The 25,370-nt window shown below is 44.3% G+C and overlaps 1 protein-coding gene across 2 annotated transcripts in view; it reads left to right on the top strand.

The window, feature by feature from the left end:
* Positions 1–25,370, top strand: part of LOC140408560 (tolloid-like protein 1) — a 537,833-nt gene that overhangs the window by 378,679 nt on the left and 133,784 nt on the right. For both annotated transcript variants that reach the window (XM_072495934.1, XM_072495936.1), the window contains exons 13-15: positions 9,020–9,165; positions 16,998–17,193; positions 22,408–22,533. In XM_072495934.1, coding sequence (XP_072352035.1) covers positions 9,020–9,165; positions 16,998–17,193; positions 22,408–22,533 — 468 coding nt within the window. The remainder of the gene's footprint in view (positions 1–9,019; positions 9,166–16,997; positions 17,194–22,407; positions 22,534–25,370) is intronic.

Here is a 25,370-nt window from a genome sequence, read left to right as displayed (position 1 = left end):
GACTTTACCCACAACAGACGTGAGGCTCACCGGTCTATAGTTGCCGTGGTTGTCTCTACTCCCCTTCTTGAACAAAGGGACCACATTTGCTATCCTCCAGACCTCTGGCACTATTCCTGTAGCCAATGATGACATAAAAATCAAAGCCAAAGGCCCAGCAATCTCTTCCCTGGCTTCCCAGAGAATCCTAGGATAAATCCCATCAGGCCCCGGGGACTTATCTATTTTCAGCCTGTCCAGAATTGCGAACACCTCTTCCCTACGTACCTCAATGCCATCTATTCTAATAGCCTGGGTCTCAGCATTCTCCTCCACAACATTATCTTTTTCCTGAGTGAATACTGACGAAAAATATTCATTTAGTATCTCGCCTATCTCGTCAGACTCCACACACAACTTCCCATCCCTGTCCTTGACTGGCCCTACTCTTACCCTAGTCATTCTTTTATTACTGACATACCTATAGAAAGCTTTTGGGTTTTCCTTGATCCCACCTGCCAAATACTTCTCATGTCCCCTCCTTGCTCGTCTTAGCTCTCTCTTTAGATCCTTCCTCGCTACCTTGTAACTATCAAGCGCCCCATCTGAAACTTCACTCCTCATCTTCACATAGTACGAAGTCTTACAATACCAGGTTAAAGTCCAACAGGTTTGTTTCGATGTCACTAGCTTTCAGAGTGCTGCTCCTTCCTCAGGTGAATGAAGAGGTATGTTCCAGAAACACATATATAGACAAATTCAAAGATGCCAAACAATGCTAGGAATGCGACCATTAGCAGGTGATTAAATATTTACAGATCCGGAGATGGGGTAACCCCAGGTTAAAGAGGTGTGAATTGTATCAAGCCGGGACAGTTGGTAGGATTTTGCAGGCCAGATGGTGGGGGATGAATGTAATGCGACATGAATCCCAGATCCCGGTTGAGGCCGCACTCAGGTGTGCGGAACTTGGCTATAAGTTTCTGCTCGGCGATTCTGCGTTTTCGCGCGTCCTGAAGGCCGCCTTGGAGAACGCTTACCCGGAGATCAGAGGCTGAATGCCCTTGACTGCTGAAGTGTTCCCCGACTGGAAGGGAACATTCCTGCCTGGTGATTGTTGCGCGATGTCCGTTCATTCGTTGTCGCAGCGTCTGCATGGTCTCGCCAATGTACCACGCTTCGGGAAAGGATGTCCCGAAGCGTGGTACATTGGCGAGACCATTCAGACGCTGCGACAACGAATGAACGGACATCGCGCAACAATCACCAGGCAGGAATGTTCCCTTCCAGTCGGGGAACACTTCAGCAGTCAAGGGCATTCAGCCTCTGATCTCCGGGTAAGCGTTCTCCAAGGCGGCCTTCAGGACCCGCGACAACGCAGAATCGCCGAGCAGAAACTTATAGCCAAGTTCCGCACACATGAGTGCGGCCTCAACCGGGACCTGGGATTCATGTCGCATTACATTCATCCCCCACCATCTGGCCTGCAAAATCCTACCAACTGTCCCGGCTTGATACAATTCACACTTCTTTAACCTGGGGTTACCCCATCTCTGGATCTGTAAATATTTAATCACCTGCTAATGGTCGCATTCCTAGCATTGTTTGGCATCTTTGAATTTGTCTATATATGTGTTTCTGGAACATACCTCTTCATTCACCTGAGGAAGGAGCAGCGCTCTGAAAGCTAGTGACATCGAAACAAACCTGTTGGACTTTAACCTGGTGTTGTAAGACTTCGTACTGTGCTCACCCCAGTCCAACGCCGGCATCTCCACATCATCTTCACATAGGCCTCCTTCTTCCTCTTAACAAGAGATTCCACTTCTTTGGTAAACCACGGTTCCCTCGCTCGACACCTTCCTCCCTGCCTGACCGGTACGTACTTATCAAGAACACGCAGTAGCTGTTCCTTAAACAAGCTCCACATATCCAGTGTGCCCAACACTTGCAGCCTACTTCTCCAACCTATCCCCCCCCCAAGTCATGTCTAATGGCATCATAATTGCCCTTCCCCCAGCTATAACTCTTGCCCTGCGGGGTATACTTATTCCTTTCCATCACTAACGTAAACGTCATCGAATTGTGGTCACTGTCCCCAAAGCGCTCACCTACCTCCAAATCTAACACCTGGCCTGGTTCATTACCCAAAACCAAATCCAATCTGGCCTCTCCTCTTGTTGGCCTGTCAACATATTGTGTCAGGAAACCCTCCTGCACACATTGTACAAAAAACGACCCATCTAATGTACTCGAACTATATCTTTTCCAGTCAATATTTGGAAAGTTAAAGTCTCCCATAATAACTACCCTGTTACTTTCGCTCTTATCCAGAATCATCTTCGCCATCCTTTTCTCTACATCCCTAGAACTATTTGGAGGCCTATAGAAAACTCCCAACAGGGTGACCTCTCCTTTCCTGTTTCTAACCTCAGCCCATACTACCTCGGAAGAAGAGTCCCCATCTAGCATCCACCGTAATACTGTTTCTGACTAGCAGCGCCACTCCTCCCCCTCTTTTGCCTCCTTCTCTGAGCTTATTAAAACACCTAAACCCCGGAACCTGCAACAACCATTCCTGTCTCTGCTCTATCCATGTCTCCGAAATGGCCACAACATCGAAGTCCCAGGTACCAACCCATGCTGCCAGTTCCCCTACCTTATTTCGTATACTCCGGCATTGAAGTAGACACACTTCAAACCACCTACCTGAACACTGGCCCCCTCCTGCAAAGTCAATTCTGTGCTCCTGACCTCTATACTCTCAATCTCTCGTACCCTAAAACTACAATCCAGGTTCCCATGCCCCTGCTGTATTGGTTTAAACCCCCCCAAAGAGCACTAACAAATCTCTCCCCCAGGATATTTGTGCTCCTCAGGTTCAGATGTAGACCATCCTGTCTGTAGAGGTCCCACCTTCCCCAGAAAGAGCCCCAGTTATCCAGAAATCTGAATCCCTCCCGCCTGCACCATCCCTGTAGCCACATGTTTAATTGCTCTCTCTCCCTATTCCCCATCTCATTATCACGTGGCACGGGCAACAACCCAGAGATAACAACTCTGTTTGTTCTCATTCTGAGCTTCCATCCTAGCTCCCTGAAAGCCTGCCTGACATCCTTGTCCCCTTTCCTACCTATGTCGTTAGTGCCAATGTGGACCACGACTTGGGGCTGCTCCCCCTCCCCCTTAAGGACCCAGAAAACACGATCCGAGACATCACGTACCCTTGCACCTGGGAGGCAACATACCAAACGTGAGTCTCTCTCGCTCCCACAAAATCTCCTATCTGTGCCCCTGACTATCGAGTCCCCAATTACTAATGCTCTGCTCCTCTCCCCCCTTCCCTCTTGAGCAACAGGGACAGACTCCGTGCCAGAGACCCATACCCCATGGCTTACCCCTGGTAAGTCGTCCCCCCACAAGTATCCAAAGCGGTATACTTGTTACTCAGGGGAATGACCGCAGGGGATCCCTGCACTGACTGCTTCTTCCCAGTCCCTCTTACAGTTACCCATCTATCTCCAATCTTTGGTGTAACTAATTCCCTGAAGCTGCTATCTATGACCCCCTCTGCCTCCCGAATGATCCGAAGTTCACCCAACTCCAGCTCCAGTTCCCTAACTCGGTCTTGGAGGAGCTGGAGATGGCTGCATTTCCTGCAGGTAAAATCAGCAGGGACACTAATGGCATCCCTCACCTCAAACATCCTGCAGGAGGAACATTGCACTCCCTTCCCTGCCATCCCTCTAACCTCCAACCAAGATCTAGTTAATAAATAAATAAATTTTTAAAAAATAATAATAATAATATGGCACTTACCTCACATCAATGGGTCTTATTATTAGGTTGAGGAGGAGGGTGGGTGGGAGACACTACACGTGTAGTGTCTCGGGTTTCCTCTCCACCAGAATTTATTGGTTTGGGGGGGGGGGGCTTCCCAGAAGTCCGCGGGTCGAACTTCCGGTTCCCGCCTTATATTAAAAAAAAATAACAAAATAAAACAGAGCAAGAAGAACAGAAACGGGACCAGGTAAGTGTTTTTAAAGTAAAAACTTACCTCCCAGAAATCATTTGCGCACCGCTCCCGCCGAAATCCAAAGGCCTGCTCCTGTGAAGGTAAGTGTTTTTAAAGGAAAAACTTACCTCCCAGAAATCACTTGCGCACCGCTCCCGCCGAAATCCAAAGGCCTGCTCCTGTGAAAGTAAGTGTTTTTAAAGGAGAAACTTACCTCCCAGAAATCACTTGCGCACCGCTCCCGCCGAAATCCAATTGCCTGCTCCTGTGAAGGTAAGTGTTTTTAAAGGAAAAACTTACCTCCCAGAAATCACTTGCGCACTGCTCCCGCCGAAATCCAATGGCCTGCTCCTGTGAAGGTAAGTGTTTTTAAAATAAAAACTTACCTCCCAGAAATCACTTGCGCACTGCTCCCGCCGAAATCCAATGGCCTGCTCCTGTGAAGGTAAGTGTTTTTAAAATAAAAACTTACCTCCCAAAAATCACTTGCGCACCGCTCCCGCCGAAATCCAAGGGCCTGCTCCTGTAAAGGTAAGTGTTTTTAAAGGAAAAACTTACCTCCCAGAAATCACTTGCGCACCGCTCCTGCCGAAATCCAAAGGCCTGCTCCTGTAAAGGTAAGTGTTTTTAAAGGAAAAACTTAACTCCCAGAAATCACTTGCGCACCGCTCCCGCCGAGATCCAAAGGCCTGCTCCTGCGAAGGTAAGTGTTTTTAAAGGAAAAACTTACCTCCCAGAAATCACTTGCGCACCGCTCCCGCCGAAATCCAAAGGCCTGCTCCTGTAAAGGTAAGTGTTTTTAAAGTAAAAACTTACCTCCCAGAAATCACTTGCGCACCGCTCCAGCCGAAATCCAATGGCCTGCTCCTGTGAAGGTAAGTGTTTTTAAAGGAAAAACCTACCTCCCAGAAATCACTTGCGCACCGCTCCCGCCGAAATCCAAAGGCCTGCTCCTGTAAAGGTAAGTGTTTTTAAAGTAAAAACTTACCTCCCAGAAATCACTTGCGCACCGCTCCAGCCGAAATCCAATGGCCTGCTCCTGTGAAGGTAAGTGTTTTTAAAGGAAAAACCTACCTCCCAGAAATCACTTGCGCACCGCTCCCGCCGAAATCCAAAGGCCTGCTCCTGCGAAGGTAAGTGTTTTTAAAGTAAAAACTTACCTCCCAGAAATCACTTGCGCACCACTCCAGCCGAAATCCAAAGGCCTGCTCCTGCGAAGGTAAGTGTTTTTAAAGGAGAGACTTACCTCCCAGAAATCACTTGCACACCACTCCTGCCGAAATCCAAAGGCCTGCTCCTGCGAAGGTAAGTGTTTTTAAAGGAAAAACCTACCTTCCAGAAATCACTTGCGCACCGCTCCCGCCCAAATCCAAAGGCCTGCTCCTGTGAAAGTAAGTGTTTTTAAAGTAAAAACTTACCTCCCAGAAATCACTTGCGCACCGCTCCAGCCGAAATCCAAAGGCCTGCTCCTGCGAAGGTAAGTGTTTTTAAAGGAGAAACTTACCTCCCAGAAATCACTTGCGCACCACTCCCGCCGAAATCCAAAGGCCTGCTCCTGTAAAGGTAAGTGTTTTTAAAGTAAAAACTTACCTCCCAGAAATCACTTGCGCACCGCTCCCGCCGAAATCCAAAGGCCTGCTCCTGTAAAGGTAAGTGTTTTTAAAGTAAAAAATTACCTCCCAGAAATCACTTGCGCACCGCTCCAGCCGAAATCCAAAGGCCTGCTCCTGCGAAGGTAAGTGTTTTTAAAGGAAAAACTTACCTCCCAGAAATCACTTGCGCACCGCTCCCGCCGAAATCCAAAGGCCTGCTCCTGTAAAGGTAAGTGTTTTTAAAGTAAAAACTTACCTCCCAGAAATCACTTGCGCACCGCTCCAGCCGAAATCCAAAATCCATATAGGCGACATCCCCTAACTAATATTCCTCCTGCTAATATTCAAGGCCATCCAAACCCCGAAAGTGTACAATGAATGACACCCATGAATTGAAGTGCCCTCCCACCCCCCCTCCCAGACCCCTCCCACTCCCCCTCCCAGACCCCTCCCCTCCACTTCCTCTCGAAAACACTTCACACAGTATCGGCCCCCTCCCCTAACTTTTCACCCCTCCTCGACTCATCGAAACCTGTTCTACCAGGCTCTGATGGCCACAGCCCCTCCTCCACCACACTCCCATTCACTGGCCAGCTTAAACTAGCCAGTGTGGAGGCCCCTGCCCAGCCCTCACTGCCCTCCAATCCCCCCCCCCCCCCCGGTCCCAGGAAAACAAGGAAATCCCCTTCAACACACAACCCCAGTGTAAACACACAACCCTCAAAGAACCATCATGACAAAGGAAAATCCCAACTCTTACCTTGTCCAAATAGACAACGTCGACTCATTTAGCACATATAACAACACGCAGTGAAAAAAATAAAGATACATACACTCCTACAAACTCCCTACCCTCAGTACAAGACTAATCCTCATTTCTCAATTCTGCCCCTGTCCTTCTGCCTTCACAAACACCTCCGCCACTTCCACCGTCTCAAAATAAAAGTATTTGGATTTGTAGGCCAGCCTCAACTTAGCTGGATACACTATGCCGCACCGCACCCTGCTGTTTTACAGTGCCGTCTTCACTCGGCCGAAGGCCGTCCGCCACCTCGCCAACTCCACAGTAACGTCCTGGTATATGCGTATACCAGCTCCAGCCCATTGCACCTCCCACTTCTACTTTGCCCAGCACAGGACCTTCTCCTTCACGCGGTACCTACGGAAACAAACAGTCACTGCTCTCGGCGGCTCATTCGCCTTTGGTATAGGCCTCCACGTCCTATGAGCCTGATCCAGTTCGTACCGAGAGGGATCTTCCCCCTCCCCCAACAGCTCCGCCAACATCTTGGCAAAATACTCCGTCGGCCTCGGGCCCTCCATCCCTTCAGGCAGACCCACAATTCTCAGATTTTGCCGCCTAGATCTGTTTTCCAAGTCCTTCATTTTTGCTCGCAGACCCTTGTTAGCATCCACCACCCTCCGCAGCTCCTTATCCATCGAGGTGAGTTGATCACTGTGTTGCGACAATGCCTCTTCTACTTCCTTTAGTGTCTCACCCTGTTCCCGCACCTTGGCCGATGCTCTCGATACCGCTGCCCTCACCAGGGCAATCGCCTCCTCCATCAGCTCCTTCTTTATCACCTCCATGTTCTTTGTGAACTATTTTTAAAGTTCCATGACCATCACTTTGGTCATCTTTTCTGCCGCGAGCAGTGTGGCCTCACCCGGCGACCCAGCCTCCGCCTTCCTTCCAGTTCCTGAGCCGACCCTTCCACTCGACGGCGAACCTTCACTTGCCCCCTTTCTTCAGGACAACTGTCCTTTGGGTTTTGGACATCTTTCTTCTTTATGTCTTCCTGCACTTATTTAACCAAAAATTGCCCCTGAGACCAGGCATTAAATTCTTTAAAAAATCAAGCCTTGAGCAGGAGCCCTCCAATGTGCGACCTCCTGCTACATGTCGCCACCGGAAGTCGTGATTTGGTACTTGATAGTTGCTTTACTTCCACATCAGTTGTTTTTCCGCATGTTGAAAAGGTTGAAGCTTGTATGCTTCTCAGTCAAGTCTTCAAAAACCACATTGCCACCATATTGCATTTTTCTATTTGACATTAACATACCAATCATCTGACAAGGAATGGTAAAACAATTATCTAGTTTTTTTTGTCTGTATGTAATTATTTCTTCAAATCCTGTTAACTGGGAGATTATGTACACATATCCGACTTCTACAAGCTGCTGTTTGTAGACTCAATACACAGCCATGGAACTAATACATACCCTGTCTCAGTGGTCGTAATTCGCAGCAGTTTAAAATATATAATCTAAAAGGTACATGTATTTCATATCACAACACTGAGGTTGTGAGGACAGCAGAGGGTGTAAGGGTGGTGGGGAGGTGCACAAGAGCCAGGGTTGGAAGAACAGACACTTTGAGAGTTGTTGGCTGGAGGAGTTAAAAGTAATTTGGAGGAATTTAAATGCAAGGGTGACAGTTTTAATTTTGGTCACCTAGAGACAATGCAAGTCAGCAAGAATAGATGAGGTAATTGGACAGGACTTGATGTAGAATAGAGTATGACCAGCAGAGACACAGGAAGATGAATTTCCACAGGTGTTCGGCCCATCTGCAGTGGAAACCCTTGAACAAATAATATAAATTTCATTTACGCTGTTCCTCTCGGGTTTCCATAATGTTTCCTGACAATGTTACAGAAGAGGAGAAATCCCATAGAAACTCACTCCCCTTATAATCTGTTTAAATCTGTACTTTCACAATGATTGAAGGATTTATATTCACAATGCGCGGTAAATATATGCTTCAATTAGTGAAGATTAAAAGAAGGCACATTCTTTTACATGGCAGGCTTAATCACTTTCTCTAATGATATACAGGAAGAAAAAAAAAATCATATTTCAGAATTTGGTTGAAAAGCCTTTCAATGCATTATATTTTCCAAAACATAATAAACTATTGGCTTATCTGACATCTGGGGAAAATAATACTTTGCAGACTTAAAGACAACATGACCTTTTGTTCCTTTGATGATGCTGAGTCCCTTAGATGGCTGCAAAGGCAAAAAACAGTTTTGGAATGCACCAAGTGTGACATTGTACAGTCAGTGTAACAGGGGGTTGAATTGCCAAAGGAATCTTCCGACTATTCACTGTCGGAACTCAGCAGGTTTCTGCTGAGTTATGGTGCACAATAGAGAGAACCCCAGAGTATTTTGCCAAGAAGCAAACAGGGAAGTGGTAGATCATGCTTTCATTCTTACATTCAGCAATACGGGAGGGTAACTGCACTGTGAGGTCTAGGCATCAACCACACAATTCATTGCATTCCCAACTTCTTTGTTGTTTTCAGAGGGAGGGAGATTTCACATGTATTTGTAATTGCTCAGTTTGAAATATTAAGTATTGAATTTTACAAGTTACCATCTTGTTATTTGTACCTCTGCTTACACGTGTTTTTTCTTTTAATTATCAGCAATTTGTGGTGGTGAGATCAGGAAAGAATCAGGACAGATCCAGTCTCCTAACTATCCAGATGACTATAGACCAATGAAGGAGTGCGTGTGGAAGATAACAATGTCTGAACACTACCATGTAGGATTAATTTTTCAGGCCTTTGAGGTAACTTTGTTGCATGTTAAAAATTTAACAGGTAGAAAGTTTAAATGATTGAACATCACTGCGCAGAGAATATGGCCCGAGGTAAAGTGCAACTAGCTTCAGATTTAATTCTTTCAGAGCTATAATCCACAGTTAAGATTATAGGGTTTGCTTGGTTTTTGCATGTAGGTAATGAAAAATTTCAAGAACTGATTCCTGGAGTTTGCACTTTCTTCGCGTTAATGTTCAATTCTAGTATAGTGTTCAATTCTGGTTATAGTGTTCAATTCTGGTTATAGTGTTCAATTCTGGTTTATAGTGTTCAATTCTGGTCGCCACACTACCAGAGGGATGTGGAGGCTTTAGAGAGGGTGCAGAAGAGATTTACCAGGATGTTACCTGGTATGGAGGGCATTAGCTATGAGGAGAGGTTGAATAAACTCAGTTTGTTCTCACTGGAACGACGAAGGTTGAGGGGCGACCTGATAGAGGTCTACAAAATTATGAGGGGCATAGACAGAGTGGATAGTCAGTGTCTTTTTCCCAGGGTAGAGGGGTCAATTACAAGGGGGCATAGGTTTAAGGTGCGAGGGGCAAGGTTTAGAGGAGATGTACGAGGCAAGTTTTTTTACACAGAGGGTTGTGGGTGCCTAGAACTCGTTGCCGAAGGAGGTGGTGGAAGCAGGGACGATAGTGACGTTTAAGGGGCATCTTGACAAATAAATGAATAGGATGGGAATAGAGGGATATGGACCCTAGAAGTGCAGAAGATTTTAGTTTAGACGGGCAGCATGGTAGGCACAGGCTTGGAGCAGCCGAAGGGCCTGTTGCTGTGCTGTACTTTTCTTTGTTGTTTGTTCTTTGTTAAATTGCGCCTATATTTGAGTAGTGGAGTAGATTCCATGCTCGTTAGCCTTATATTAAACATATTTTTTACATCTGAAATCTAAATTATTCATTGCTTTATACTGAAAGAGTTGAATTTCATATTTGTAAGCAGAATTAGGATGGAACAAAACCCTAAGAACTCAGTTTTATAGCCAATTCTCAAATTTTATGAGAAAGACGAGGAACAAACGAGGGTACGAATATTTTACTGGAGGAGGATTGATTTCAGGCAATTGAAGAGAAATCTAAACTACGTAAATTGGAGTCAAAGACTGGCAGGTTGAAATGGAGCAACGGACAACCTTTAAAGGGAAGATGATTGGGTACAATGTCAGCACATTCCCACATGGGAAATGGAGGTCAGCCCAAACCAAGAAATGGAAAATCAGGGCATATGACAGATGTCAGCTTGATATTACAAGGGATAATTGAGCTGAATGCAAACAGTACAGTGTGGTGAAAAAGGAAAGGAGTCACAAGAGGCTAAGACTAAATTAACACGTTAGGTTGGTGGCAAGGAAGAGGACACCTGGTAAATGAGGAAGTTACTGGGGTATTGGATGTGATTTAAAGAAAAATAGATAAAGAGACAGTACTAGAAAGGTTAGCAATACTTAAAGTGGTTAAGTCACCAGATCCAGATGGATTGCATCCAAGGTTGCTGAGGGAAGTAACAGTAGAAATTACACTGATTCTGGCCACATTTCTCCCCAGACATAGGGGTAATGCCGAAGTACTGGAAGATTTCAGGCTAAATGGTTCCTGTGTTCCAAATTTTTCAAAAAGGGGAAGATAGATAGACATTGCAATTATGGATTTGTCATTTTAACATTGGTGATGGGGAAGTTTTTATGAATAATAATCCAGGAGAAAATAAGAACCACTTTTGGACAATAAAGGGCAACCAATACAGTTTTGTTTAGGGCAAATATGCTTAACCACCTTGATGTTGTGCATCTGGACTTGAAGGCATTTCACAAAGTTCACAAAATTGAAGATCATGGGATAAAAGGGGATGGAGGTGTTGACATATGAGGAGAGATTCAACAGTTTGGGCTTATACTCGCTGGAGTTTAAAAGGATGAGAGGGGAGCTGATTGAGGTATATAGAATATTAAAAGGGATTGATAAAGTAAATGTAGACCAAATGTTCCCCCTTGTGGGGCAATCTAGAACAAGCGGTCACAAGTATAGGTTGAGAGGCAGTAGCTTTAAAACTGAAATGAGGGGGCATTACTTCTCGCAGAGGGTGGTGAATTTGTAGAACTCGCTTCCCCTAGTGCGGTGGAGTCCAAATCATTAAATGGTTTCAAGAGGGAGATAGATATATTTCTGATTTTTAAAAACTGGTTAAAGGGATAAGGGGAACAGGTAGGGAGGTGGCTTTGAGACCAGGAAGAGATCAGCCATGATCTGATTGAATGGCAGGGCAGGCTTGAAGGACTGAACTGCCGACTTCTGCTCCTAATTCTTATGTCCCTATGTTCCTAAAAGGAGCATGAATGTAAAATTAGCTGAAGAATAGAAAACAGCAATGAATAACTTTTTATTGAATTGGAGGAAGATATGCAGTGGCATTCCCTAAGGTCCAGTACCAAAATCACTGCTGTTTTTGGTAATCATTAATGCCCTGGGCTCATGGGTACAGGGTACAATTCAAAAATTTGCAAAGGACATGAAACTTGGAAGGGTATCAGAATATAAAGGTAGATAGTAATAGATTTCAAGAGGCTATAAAGAGGATGGTGGAGTGGGCAAACACATGATAGATGAAATTCAATGCTTAAATTTGAGAGGTGAGACATTTTGATAGGGAGAATGTGGAAGGATAATTGGCTGGATTTTCATCCCAGAGACAGGTAGCACGGTGTTAGGAAATTTTCCAGCTTGGCATGGCCCTTGGGAGAAAGTGTCTGCAAAGGTGGGTGTTTTATTTAGCGGAGGGGTGGGTGCTAACTGAAGTCCTTACCTCCGGCCCCGTAAGCAGTTTGGAGGCAGCAACGAGGACTGCTGAGTCAGCTGTTTAAAAGCCCCGCTTCGGTGCTCTGGAACTTTATCCCAGTTTTTAAAATTAACATTAGACTCTCTATCTCTCACATCACACTCTCGCCCACCACAAAGACACTCACCATGCACCTTCATGTCACCCTGTGCTCCTCCACCCACTTCCCAAGACTCCTCATGCCCTCTCTGCTAAGCCATGCCCTTTGCCCATCCGTAATAGTCCCTCATGCCCTCCATGCCAATCTATGGTACTTCCATGTGCATTTACCCAGTATTTACTCTATGTGGAAAAGCTTAAAAAACAATCATGCATTCATAACTTTCTTTAAATAAAACAGCTTTTACTGAAGCCCTAGAAACGTGTCAATCATCCAGATCTTTAAAGTATCAATAGCAGAAACTACAAGCACTGGATACCTCTTTATCTTGTGTAAATAACATTGTACATTTTACAAAATTGATCTAATATCAAGTGTTGTCAATCGCGCAATGTTTTCCCTTAGACACAGCTGTTTAAACATAATAATGAATGCTTGGGCTCTTCCAATATCTGCCTCTGTGAAAACCCAGCCCAATATATGCTAAATGGTGCAATTTTGAAAGAGGTGCAAAAACAAAGAGACTTAGAGGTGTTTCTTCACAAATCTTTGAAGATGGCAATTGATAAAGTGGGTGGGATCTTGGACTTTATAATTAGAGGCATAGAGCACAAAATTCAATAAGTTATTCCAAATCCTTATAAAACAGTTGTTTGTAAGCTGAAGTATTGTGGCTAACACTGAGAACCACACATTGGGAAGGATGTGAAGGCTTTGGAGAGAGTATGGAAGTGATTAACTAGAATTGTTCCAGGAATGAAGGATTGTAGTTATGCGGCTAAAGTACAAAAGCTGTGATTGTTTTTATTAAAGTTGAGAAGACGAAGAGGAAATTTAATAAAGATAGTTAAAATCATGAATGATTTAGATGGAGTAAATAAGGAGAAACTATTTCCAGTGGCTGAAAGGTCTATAACAAGAGGACACACATTTAAGATGATTTTTGAAAGAACCATAAGACCATAAGACCATAAGACATAGGAGCGGAAGTAAGGCCATTCGGCCCATCGAGTCCACTCCGCCATTCAATCATGGCTGATTTCAACTCCATTTACCCGCTCTCCATAGCCCTTAATTCCTCGAGAAATCAAGAATTTATCAACTTCTGTCTTAAAGACACTCAACGTCCCGGCCTCCACCGCCCTCTGTGGCAATGAATTCCACAGACCCACCACTCTCTGGCTGAAGAAATTTCTCCTCATCTCTGTTCTAAAGTGACTCCCTTTTATTCTAAGGCCGTGCCCCCGGGTCCTAGTCTCCCCTGCTAATGGAAACAACTTCCCTACATCCACCCTATCTAAGCCATTCATTATCTTGTAAGTTTCTATTAGATCTCCCCTCAACCTCCTAAACTCCAATGAATATAATCCCAGGATCCTCAGACGTTCATCGTATGTTAGGCCTACCATTCCTGGGATCATCCGTGTGAATCTCCGCTGGACCCGCTCCAGTGCCAGTATGTTCTTTCCTGAGTTGTGGGGCCCAAAATTGCTCACAGTATTCTAAATGGGGCCTAACTAATGCTTTATAAAGCTTCAGAAGTACATCCCTGCTTTTATATTCCAAGCCTCTTGAGATGAATGACAACATTGCATTTGCTTTCTTAATTACGGACTCAACCTGCAAGTTTACCTTTAGAGAATCCTGGACTAGGACTCCCAAGTCCCTTTGCACTTCAGCATTATGAATTTTGTCACCGTTTAGAAAATAGTCCATGCCTCTATTCTTTTTTCCAAAGTGCAAGACCTCGCACTAGCCCACGTTGAATTTCATCAGCCATTTCTTGGACCACTCTCCTAAACTGTCTAAATCTTTCTGCAGCCTCCCCACCTCCTCCATACTACCTGCCCCTCCACCTATCTTTGTATCATCGGCAAACTTAGCCAGAATGCCCCCAGTCCCGTCATCTAGATCGTTAATATATAAAGAGAACAGCTGTGGCCCCAACACTGAACCCTGCGGGACACCACTCGTCACCGGTTGCCATTCCGAAAAAGAACCTTTTATCCCAACTCTCTGCCTTCTGCCTGACAGCCAATCGTCAATCCATGTTAGTACCTTGCCTCGAATACCATGGGCCCTTATTTTACTCAGCAGTCTCCCGTGAGGCACCTTATCAAAGGCCTTTTGGAAGTCAAGATAGATAACATCCATTGGCTCTCCTTGGTCTAACCTATTTGTTATCTCTTCAAAGAACTCTAACAGGTTTGTCAGGCACGACCTCCCCTTACTAAATCCATGCTGACTTGTCCTAATCTGACCCTGCACTTCCAAGAATTTAGAAATCTCATCCTTAACAATGGATTCTAGAATCTTGCCAACAACCGAGGTTCGGCTAATTGGCCTATAATTTTCCATCTTTTTCCTTGTTCCCTTCTTAAACAGGGGGGTTACAACAGCGATTTTCCAATCCTCTGGGACTTTCCCGGACTCCAGTGACTTTTGAAAGATCATAACTAACGCCTCCACTATTTCTTCAGCTATCTCCTTTAGAACTCTAGGATGTAGTCCACCTGGGCCCGGAGATTTATCAATTTTTAGGCCTCTTAGTTTCTCTAGCACTTTCTCCTTTGTGATGGCTACCATATTCAACTCTGCCCCCTGACTCTCCGGAATTGGTGGGATATTATTCATGTCTTCTACTGTGAAGACTGACGCAAAGTACTTATTTAGTTCCTCAGCTATTTCCTTGTCTCCCATCACAAAATTACCAGCGTCATTTTGGTGCGGCCCAATGTCAACTTTTGCCTCCCGTTTGTTTTTAATGTATTTAAAGAAACTTTTACTATCATTCCTAATGTTATGCCTACCTTCATATTTGATCCTCTCTTTCCTTATTTCTCTCTTTGTTATCCTCTGTTTGTTTTTGTAGCCTTCCCAATCTTCTGACTTCCCACTACTCTTTGCCACATTATAGGCTTTCTCTTTTGCTTTGATGCATTCCCTAACTTCCTTTGTCAGCCATGGCTGCCTAATCCCCCCCCCCCTCTGATAACCTTTCTTTTCTTTGGGATGAACGTCTGCACTGTGTCCTCAATTACTCCCAGAAACTCCTGCCATTGCTGTTCTACTGTCTTTCCCACTAGGCTCTGCTCCCAGTCGATTTTCGTCAGTTCCTCCCTCATGCCCCTGTAGTTACCTTTATTTAACTGTAACACCTTTACATCTGATTCTACCTTCTATCTTTCAAATTGGAGATTGAATTCTACCATATTATGATCACTGCCTCCTAAGTGCTCCCTTACTTTAAGATCTTTAATCAAGTCTGGCTCATTACATAACACCAAGTCCAGAATGGCCTGTTCCCTCGTGGGCTCCATCACAAGCTGTTCCAAAAACCCCTCCTGTAAACATTCAATGAATTCCCTTTCCTTGGGTCCACTGGCAGCATTATTTACCCAGTCCATCTGCATATTAAAGTCCCCCATGATCACTGTGACCTTGCCTTTCTGACATGCACTTTCTATTTTGTGGTGCATTTTGTGTCCCCGGTCCTGACCACTGTTAGGAGGCCTGTACATAACTCCCATTATGGTTTTTTTTGCCTTTGTGGTTCCTCAACTCTACCCACACAGACTCCACATCATCTGACCCTATGTCATTTAGTGCTATTGATTTAATTTCATTCCTAATTAACAAGGCAACCACGCCCCCTCTGCCCACCTCCCTGTCTTTTCGATAGGTTGTGAATCCCTGGATGTTTAAATGCCAGTCCTGAGCCCCCTGCAACCATGTCTCTGTGATGCCTACCACATCATACCTGCCAGTCACAATCTGGGCCACAAGCTCATCTACCTTGTTCCGTACACTACGCGCATTTAAATATAGCACCTTTAATTCTCTATTGACCGTCCCTTTTTGTTTTCTTAGTGTGGTGGACCTTGGTTTACTGAGCCTTTCCATACACTGTGTCATATTTTGTGGGATGGGGACTATCATAACCTCTCCTGAGTTTTGTCTTTTCGTGCTTTTTTGTATTCCTAAGCAGCTACGCTTCCCACTGATTACTTCACCTCTTGGTTCCCTGACTTTCCCTACCCCCCCAATCTTTAGTTTAAAGTCCTATTGACCACCCTATTTATTCTTTTCGCCAGAACACTGGTCCCAGCTCGGTTCAGGTGGAGACCATCCCAACGGTATAGGTCCCCCCTAACCCAAAACTGCTGCCAGTGTCCCATGAAAAGGAACCCCTCTTTCCCACACCACTCTTTCAGCCACGTGTTAACTTCCCTTATTCTTGCCTCCCTATGCCAATTTGCACGTGGCTCGGGCAGTAATCCGGAGATTATGACCCTTGAGGACCTGTTTTTTAATTTGAATCCTAGCTCTTTATAATCTCTAAACAGGTCCTCTTTCCTAGACTTGCCTATGTTGTTGCTACCGACATGGACCACAACAACTGGATCCTCCCCCTCCCTCTCCAGTATCCTTTCAAGCCGGTCAGAGATGTCCCGCACCCTAGCACCGGGCAGGCAACATACCATGCGGGACTCTTTATCCTGCTTTAACCAGAGATGATATGAGAAAAAAACTTATTTTACAAAATGTGTGGTTAGGATTTAGAATGTACTGTTGATGGGGTGATGGAAACAGACTCACTCAGAGCCTGCAATAGAAGGAAACTGAAATACTTGAAGAAGAAAGAAAATCAGGGATATAGGAAAGAGTGGAGTAATAAACTTCTTTTTGAAAGAGATGATGCAGACCTGATGGGCCCAATGGCCATCTCTGTTGTGCTGTTCCAAGATTCAATGAAAACCAATCCATTTTTATTTGGTTCATAGATATTGCTCATTCACTTTAAAAATAAGTCCTGGTTTTCTCGTGCAAAAATGAATAAAATATTTCCTTATTCTGTCATAGGTTGAGCGACATGACAATTGTGCCTATGACTATTTAGAAATCCGAAATGGAAATAATGAAAACAGTCCTTTAATTGGGCGTTTCTGTGGCTACGACAAACCAGAAGACATCAAATCTACTTCTAATACCCTCTGGATGAAGTTTGTTTCTGATGGAACAGTTAATAAAGCAGGATTTGCAGCAAACTTTTTTAAAGGTAGGAATAGGCAAAATCCAGAGTACTGTAAGATGCAATAAATATAGCCAAGGTAGCATTCTTAATAACTTTGTCTAATTATATACAGGAAGCAAAAAATAACTGATTGCAACAATAACCAAGAAATGCAAATATTTCAATCTTAAAAACTGCTAAGCTTTTTTTGCAGATGGACAAGTATGTGGTAAACAAATTCTTGAATAGTCATTTGATTAAGCTTTATCAAAATTGAAATTAAAATTGTAAGTATATTGTAATGAAATCAAAGGGAGAGCTCAATAATATAATAATGTTCTTCCTTTGCTAGTATAAAATGAGTCCTTGGCTTATTGTCTGATAATGTTTCATCTAGTTATCTTCTTGGCAGTCTTTTCCCCTAGTGGTGATTTGGCATTGCCTTCCAAACTTAAGGCAAGAGCCAGATCTACCTCAGTTGGAACAGGAATCAAACCCACACTGTTTGCATTATTCGGAACCACTTGTTAGCCACCTAAGCTAACCAGTTCCTGGTCAAGAATAATACAGAGGGACCCAAGGCAAATGGGTTGATTTTAACTACCAAAACTGGGTGAGTTGGGGTTAGGTGAGCTATAAAGAAATTTAAAACCTCCAACCTGCCTCCACCCCTCCTCCAGCCCCATCACTTTTGGGTTTAACGGAGGTGGGGCAGGAAGGTGGCTCGTCCAACTAGTTGGAATGCCTAAGATATAACCTTCCAGGTTTAACCCTGTCTAACTGGGTTTAACCCTGACTAACTCAGGATGCTCAGCAGCTCAGGGGAGGCAACAACAACTTCATGAAGTGGTATGTACCTTCACAGAACTGCTTGTGGTCCAGGAGGAGCATAAGTGCTTCCCCTGGGCTCCCAAGCATTACTGATCCCAGGCTTGGGGAACAGGCCATGATCAGCGATCAGATACCCCCGACAAAATCAAATCCCACCGATATTATACCTACCCCAAGAACAGAGTTAAAATGCCAAAATATTTAGTGAACCAGACTTCTGGGTTTTCTAGCCCATGCTCCAACCTGCCTCCCCATCCCCCCTCCCCTCTCAATCCCTTTCATTTACAATCACAGTCAATTTTGGGGCATGGAATTCCATCCACTGTTTCCAACAATATGCTTTTTAACTTCAGCCTCAAATAAACATCCCAACTGTTGCCAGTGTGCAGTTATTGGGATTAAGATTTATTTCATTTTGCTTTTAAAATTGGGGGAATGTCATTGATAGGGGGAAGAACTAATTCCTCTTTTTTTTCTGGCCATCAGTATCAATTGCTTCTAAGGCTGGGTGTAGCAGAGGGAAATGCAAAGTAAAGCTTGCCACAGCTCTACACCAGCAATGTGCTCCACAGTAACGCCCAAACTGCACCAATGATTGAGTGTTGTGATATGTTTTGTGATCCATCACCAAACTCACAAAGAATAGGCTCAGACTGTTAAAGCTCATTTTCAACTGATCCGCTATTGCTCCTGGACAATGGCTTATACCATCGGTATGAGTTAGATTCAAAATTACCTTCTGGTGGAGAATCTCACAGTGCTGCCCAGCCCTTATTAAGCAAATAAACTGTGGTGAATCCTGGTATATCTTGGAATTACCATATACTAGAATCATTCTCAAGGTACTGAATAAATCCTTGTAAATGATTACTTTAAAAAAACAACCCACTGTTTTGATGAGGTAACTGATTTCTGTCAGGCAATGATGAGACTGCTGTAATTAGCCTCAGCAACCTTGTGATTGGGAATAATGAGGGCAGGTTTGAATTAAAGTGTGATGCCTCTGTGGTCAAATGATCTGTGAATTCACACTTAAGTTTGCACACAGACAATGCCCGCTGGAACAAGAAATTTGATAGTTCCAGGGATTATGGAACAGTAAAAAGAAAAATTAAATGTTGCAGATGTCGGAATTGTGAAATACACACATAACCCACCAACCCGCCGCGTGTTTCCCGACAAACAAGTGGGATCTACCGGTCCTGCCGTTGTCGACGGGAAATCGCACGGCAGGGTGGGAGATGTGATGGAGGGTGAGGCGCAGGGCTGGAAGCACCCATTTGGCTGGTGCCTGCAGAACCAGGGGCCAAAGTGGGTGGTGCGCAGCAAGATGGCTGCCGAAATGGCGGTCCATCCCTGTACACCGCCCCAGTCCCATGGGGAGTCACCCCGGCCACTCGACCTGTTCCCCCTATTCCCCCCCCGCCCCAAACCCTGGCAGGGCCCCCGACCCCGGCCAGAGTCCGGCCGGCAGCCCACAGTCACTCCTCTCCATGTCCTACCTCCTCTCTCTCTCCCTCAGCAGCCACCACGCCGGTTTCACGATTTTTAAAAGCACAAGTGAACCGCGCCGTTGTGAATTCGGCCCATCGGAGAAAAATAATCGAGGAGATCCCGGAGAATACCAGGCCAGGTCCCGCTAATGATATAGCAAACGGTGTTTACTGTACGTGCATTCCGGAATGCATTGGCGCCACTGTCGAGATGATGGAGACACGCGATTTGGCATAAAATCAGCACCAGCCGCGATTTTGATGTCGGAACCTATTCTCTGCCCAATCACGTTTCGCAATTTCAGCGTTGGCAAATGGAGAATCCCGCCCGGTATATTTTCAGCAGTTGTTACCCAGCGCACAACCACACATTATTCTTGCCCACTGTTTTTGAAAACTCACCACTATTCTTAGAAATCCCCCTATACCAAAAAGGGCCGACATTCTAAATGGCGAACAGGGATTCTCACTCCCTGACTCCAATGCAGGCTTCAGTGGGTGCTATTCAGGTCAAACTATGTTTTCAAGTTATCCCCCGGCATAACCCATACCTTCACCGAAGAGTTCATCTACTTACCACTTAGTAGCATCGATCCTGGGTCCCGCATTGCTAAATAAGTAAAGTAGACTTTGTAATAACCACTACTTCAGGTTAAATTAAGTTATTTTATTATTATATTTTTTTCTTTTAAAAGCTGCAAATAATTTCTTTACAGAAAGGAAAAAGTTCTTGCTTCTGGATCCTTCTGGTTGGTTGAAGGGACCTTCAGGCCCAACTTGACAATCAATCTTCTTTTTAAAATTGTAGTCTTCCTTAGATGTATTTGCTGTTTTAGCTTGGCTGCTTTGCCCTGTCCCTTTCCCATGGCCGAGCTGACTGTAATCTGACTCTGCTTCTCCGCCTCTCTCTGAGTTCTGGTTCTGGTTCTGATAGTTCCTGCCCTGGTCTCTAGGTTTATATATTTTTCTAACAGTTATCTAGTTTTTATGACTTTATTGTAAAGTAACTCTTGATTTTCTTTGATTGTAAAAAGTATCTTTGATCTAAACATTCTAATACAACATAGATCTGATTACATTGTGTCCTTTGTGATATTCAAAAATGCTTTGACTTCAAGAGGTGTGAATTTTGGTTTGGTTCCTGTCATTTCTATAGTTTTATTTTCCAATTGTGTCCTCAGCTCATAATTTTTTACTTTAGTGTTGGCTTTGAATTATGTTTCTCGTAGACTGATAGTCTCCAGTTTTCTTTAATTTACCTGGTATTAGCAAGATTTCACACCTAGAATTCAACTGAACCTCATCCTTTTTTCCAGCTGCTAACTAAGATAGTTACTTTCAATGAAGGTGTGAGCCATTGTTTTTGGCTTCAAACAAAAATCCTGTTTGTCTTGTTGACTAAGGATATCTGCATTTTACAATCCTGCTCTTTGCAGCTGCTGTTAACCCTTTGTGGGATCTTTCCCTGTATCCTCTCATGTTTCTCTCCAACCAGATATTGCCAGAATTCCATGTTTCAAATGACACATCTTTCCATATTTTCAATAACACCACTGAACCATCAAAGAGAGTTGTTTCTTCTTTAGTTTTTGAGTTGCCTGGAACTGTAGTTTAATCCTTTGCATGTATGTTCATAACTCACAAATAGCCTCTAAATAAAGGATGCCAGTGTTACATTTTCATTGGATTCATCCTTTCTCATATCTTAACATAATCCCAGAAGTTACACTAACTTTAAAAATCATTAATTAGTCAACCAAGCAGAGCATTAGGGAGGGTGGAATTTGGACTCCCAAAGAAGTGGATCTAGGTTGGTGACTAATAAAAGATTTTAAAATCTCAAATGCGATCCCAACCTGTCTCCAACTTACTATTTTTCAGTTTAAGTGGGTTGGGGGGCACATGACATTACAGCACTACCTGTGGGCCAGATGAGGCAAGAGAGTTTCTCCCAGGCTGAATAAGTCAGTCTGTCTATCTCCATCCCCTCATGATCTCTAACTACCACTTGTGACCTCCCCAACCTTTCTGACATTTGCTACCTGACTGCTTACCTTTCTGATAGGCTGCCAGACAGGAAATCTCCTGGAAATGCAAAAGATTCCCTGCACTTAGTTTCTGCAAGACCCCGAGGAATCCTCTCCCCTGCCCACTTCATGGTCCTGAGTAAATATTTGGGTTCATTGTGTTCAATTCTGGGCATTGCACTGTCAGAAGGATGTCAAGGCAGAAAAATATTATTTGAATGGTACCAGGAATGCAGGACTTCAAGTATGTGAAAGAACTACAAAAGCTGGGATAGTTCATCTTAAAGTGACATTTAATAGAGATATTCAAAATCATAAAGGGGATTGTAGGGTGAATAAGGTAAAATTATTCCCAGTGGTAGGAGGGTTGGTAACCAGAGAATATAGATTTAACATGATTTGCAAAGGAACTAAAGCCAGGAAAAGAATGTTTTTTGGAAAGCACTGCCTGAAAGAGTGGTGAAAGCAGATTAATTAATAACTTTCAAAAGGAAATAAGATAAATATTTGAGGGAAAAATTCATACGGTTATAGGGAAAGAGCAGGGCAGCAGAACTATTTGGATTGGCATGGACATGATGGCAAAATGGCCTTATATGCTGTATCATTCTATGAAATGATTTGCACAGGTATTTACATAATTTCTAGGATGTTTACATCAATCTTCCACTCAGTGAGATTGAGAGAACATAGAAATTTCAGATAGTCATATCTATGTTCTTTACTCACATTCAAGTAGGCCTTATTATCATTCAAAAATCTATCAATTTTTTCATTTATAAAAGGTGCGTTTCATCTACTGAACTGCTGTCAAAGATAAAAGCAATAGTAATGACCCCATCCAAAAACATCAGGCATAGAAATGTAGGCTGCTAACAATTATTTTTAATTTCTTTACTGTCTCACAGAGGAGGATGAATGTTCCAGACATGACCATGGAGGTTGTGAACAGCAATGTGTGAACACTTTGGGCAGTTACAAGTGCACCTGTGATCCAGGGTATGAACTTGCAGCAGACAAGAAAAGTTGTGAAGGTAAAAGTTACTAAATAAGGGTATAAAATAACTTAATGAGGGTTCCAATTTTCATACTGCAGATTGATAACACAAATATCCATTAGATTTTTGAAGCACCTGAGCCCCAGGAAAAAAGATTGCTTAATGATAGCTTTGGCTCTCTGATATATGATGTTAATTGCACAATGTTTACTTAAACAACATAAAGAGATTTCAAATGTTTGCAATTTCTGCCATTAATACTTTAAAGAGACTGGATGATTGACACTCTTAGTGGCCTATCGTAAAAAGGATTTTTTATAAAGGGAAATGGAAATTGGGACACGAGATGTCATAGCGGGTGGACAGGATGTATACCTTGGCATGGAGGATAGGGGAGAGGCCAGAGGGGTGGGTCAGGGTGCATATCTTGGCATGAGGGAGCATAGGGGGTGGATGGATGGCATGATCAGGAATTATCCTGATCCCCACTACATTACTCAAGGTTGAAAATTCAGCCCATCATCTGAGGAAGCATCTTTCTCCTCAAAAGGGAATAAGAATTGGCAGGACAGCTGCTTCTCACATCTGTAACTGCTCTCTGCTGATAATAGAATGCCATTCCTGGCAGCTATAGAGAAATAATGAGCCAAAATATTTTGCTTAGCACACAAAAGGATCACTCAAACATTAATCTTTGAATGTTTATTTCCCTGTTTTGCCATGTAAGCTCAAGATTAATTAGATTAATTTTAACCAATTCTAATTTTTATATCAGTTATCTCACCTTAAACGGAGGTCTTGTGGTCACAGTGGGCATGATCCTCCGGCCACGCTGCGCCGGGCAAGCATCTTGCCGCGGTGCAGCGTGGTTGGTGAAAGCCAGGAGACCCCGCTCCTGGGATCTACTTGGCTCACAACGCCTCGCAAGATTCAATGCAATCTTGCAAGGCGTTGCAAGGTGAATCCCGGCCACAATGGGTGAGATCACGTTTTAGCAAATCTGCATATAAGAGTGAGGCAGTAAGCCTTACTCTAATGTGCAGATTCCCGTGAGACCTGAGGCTTTGGGATTCAATCCCTTCGCCTCGGGGATCTTGGGTGAGTGCTGTTTGGTACTGGTCCCCACAAATGGGGACCAGACAGAACGGCACTAATGCGGGGTCTCCAAGGGGATCGAAGGCCCCCATCTGCATGCCCATTGGGCAGTGTGGTGCCCTGGCACTGCCACCTGGGTGTCAGCCTGGCACTGCCAAGATGCCAAGCTGGCATTTTTTGTGCGCATGTGATTGGGCCGAGGTTGCCCGTTTTGAGGGGTGCGGGGGGGGGGGGGGAGGCACTCCCATGTTGCATTTGGGCTGAGGAGGGGTAGCAGGCATTATTTTGTGGGTATCAGAGATCGGGGTGCCATTTATAAATGGTGTCCTGATCTCTAGAACAACGGGGAATTCCAGCGAGCGGAGCTCAACATTGTAAAAAACGGGCTATGTGCGATCTCAGCTGTGTACTTGCTGTTCCGGCACCTCGCTTTGAATAGTCATGTGTTTCTCGACACTGCGGGTGCCGGGAAACACGATGCTAAAGGAGCTCGCTTGGGGACTTTGTTTCTTTTGGGGAAGATCGTGCCCAGTGTGTCATATCCTTGCCTTGGAGCCAGAAGCTCCGGGTTGATTCCCACTCCAGGATTTGATGGCCATGGAAGTGTGTTGGTAACGTGGCCAAAACAGAGTGATTATCAACTTGTAAATCCTTGAAATGTGCCTGTGGCAGGTGGTAAGAGTGGGAGAGTCACCTGGTTAAACATGCTTGATGTGCAATGACACCCTTCAAGCTATAGCCTCTGTTGACATGTTGACAACTTTCTCCAGATAACCTTAGCCATGGAAACAGACATAAGCACATGATTTGTCTGCCTCATGTGACACGGGAAAGCCTCTAAATTTAAGTCTATCGCCCCTTAAACCAGTAGTCTGGATACGTGTGAAGTTATCCAATTCAGTAGCAAAAAAAGGAAGGCAGGTTATATTTGAATGGGTGTAAATTGAGTGAGGGGATACTCAGCAAGATCTCGGTGTCCTTGTGCATCAGTCACTCAAAGTAAGCGCACAGGTACAGCAAGCAGTAAAGAAGGCAAATAGTATGTTGGCCTTCATAGTGAGCGGAGTTGTGTATAGGAATAGGTATGTTTTACTGCAATTGCATAGGGCATCAGTGAGGCCACACCTGGAGTATTTTGAGCAGTTTTGGTGTCCTTATCTGAGGAAGGATGTTCTTGCTAAGGAGGGTGAGCAGCAAAGGTTTACCAGGCTGATTCCTGGGATGGTGGGACTGTCATCTGAGGAGAGACTAAGTCAGTGTTTTGGATTATATTCATTGCAGTTTCGAAGAGTGAGAGGGAATCCCATGGAAACTTATAAAATTCTAACAGGATTAGGCAGAGTAGATTCAGAAAGAATGTTCCCGATGTTGGGGAGTCCAGAACTAGGGGTCATAGTTTGAGGATAAGAGGTAAACCTTATAGGACTGAGGTGAGGAGAAATGTCTTCACCCAGAGAGATGAATCGGTGGAATTCATTACTACAAAAAGTAGTTGAGACAAAAACAATGCCTCCCATCCATTGACTCCATCTACACCTCCCGCTGCCTGGGGAAAGTGGGCAGCATAATCAAAGACCCCTCCCACCCAGCTAACTCACTCTTCCAACTTCTTCCTTCAGGCAGGAGATACAAAAGTCTGAGAACATGCACAAACAGATGCAAAAACAGCTTCTTCCCCGCTGTTACCAGACTCCTAAACGTCCCTCTTATGGACTGACCACATTAACACTACACCCCTGGTTCCGGTTGCGGCGATGCGGAGCTAAGCCGCACGATTC

This window comes from Scyliorhinus torazame, chromosome 3 (genome assembly GCF_047496885.1).
Source record: "Scyliorhinus torazame isolate Kashiwa2021f chromosome 3, sScyTor2.1, whole genome shotgun sequence".
NCBI lineage: Eukaryota > Metazoa > Chordata > Chondrichthyes > Carcharhiniformes > Scyliorhinidae > Scyliorhinus > Scyliorhinus torazame.
This window is presented reverse-complemented; position numbering and strand designations above follow the sequence as displayed.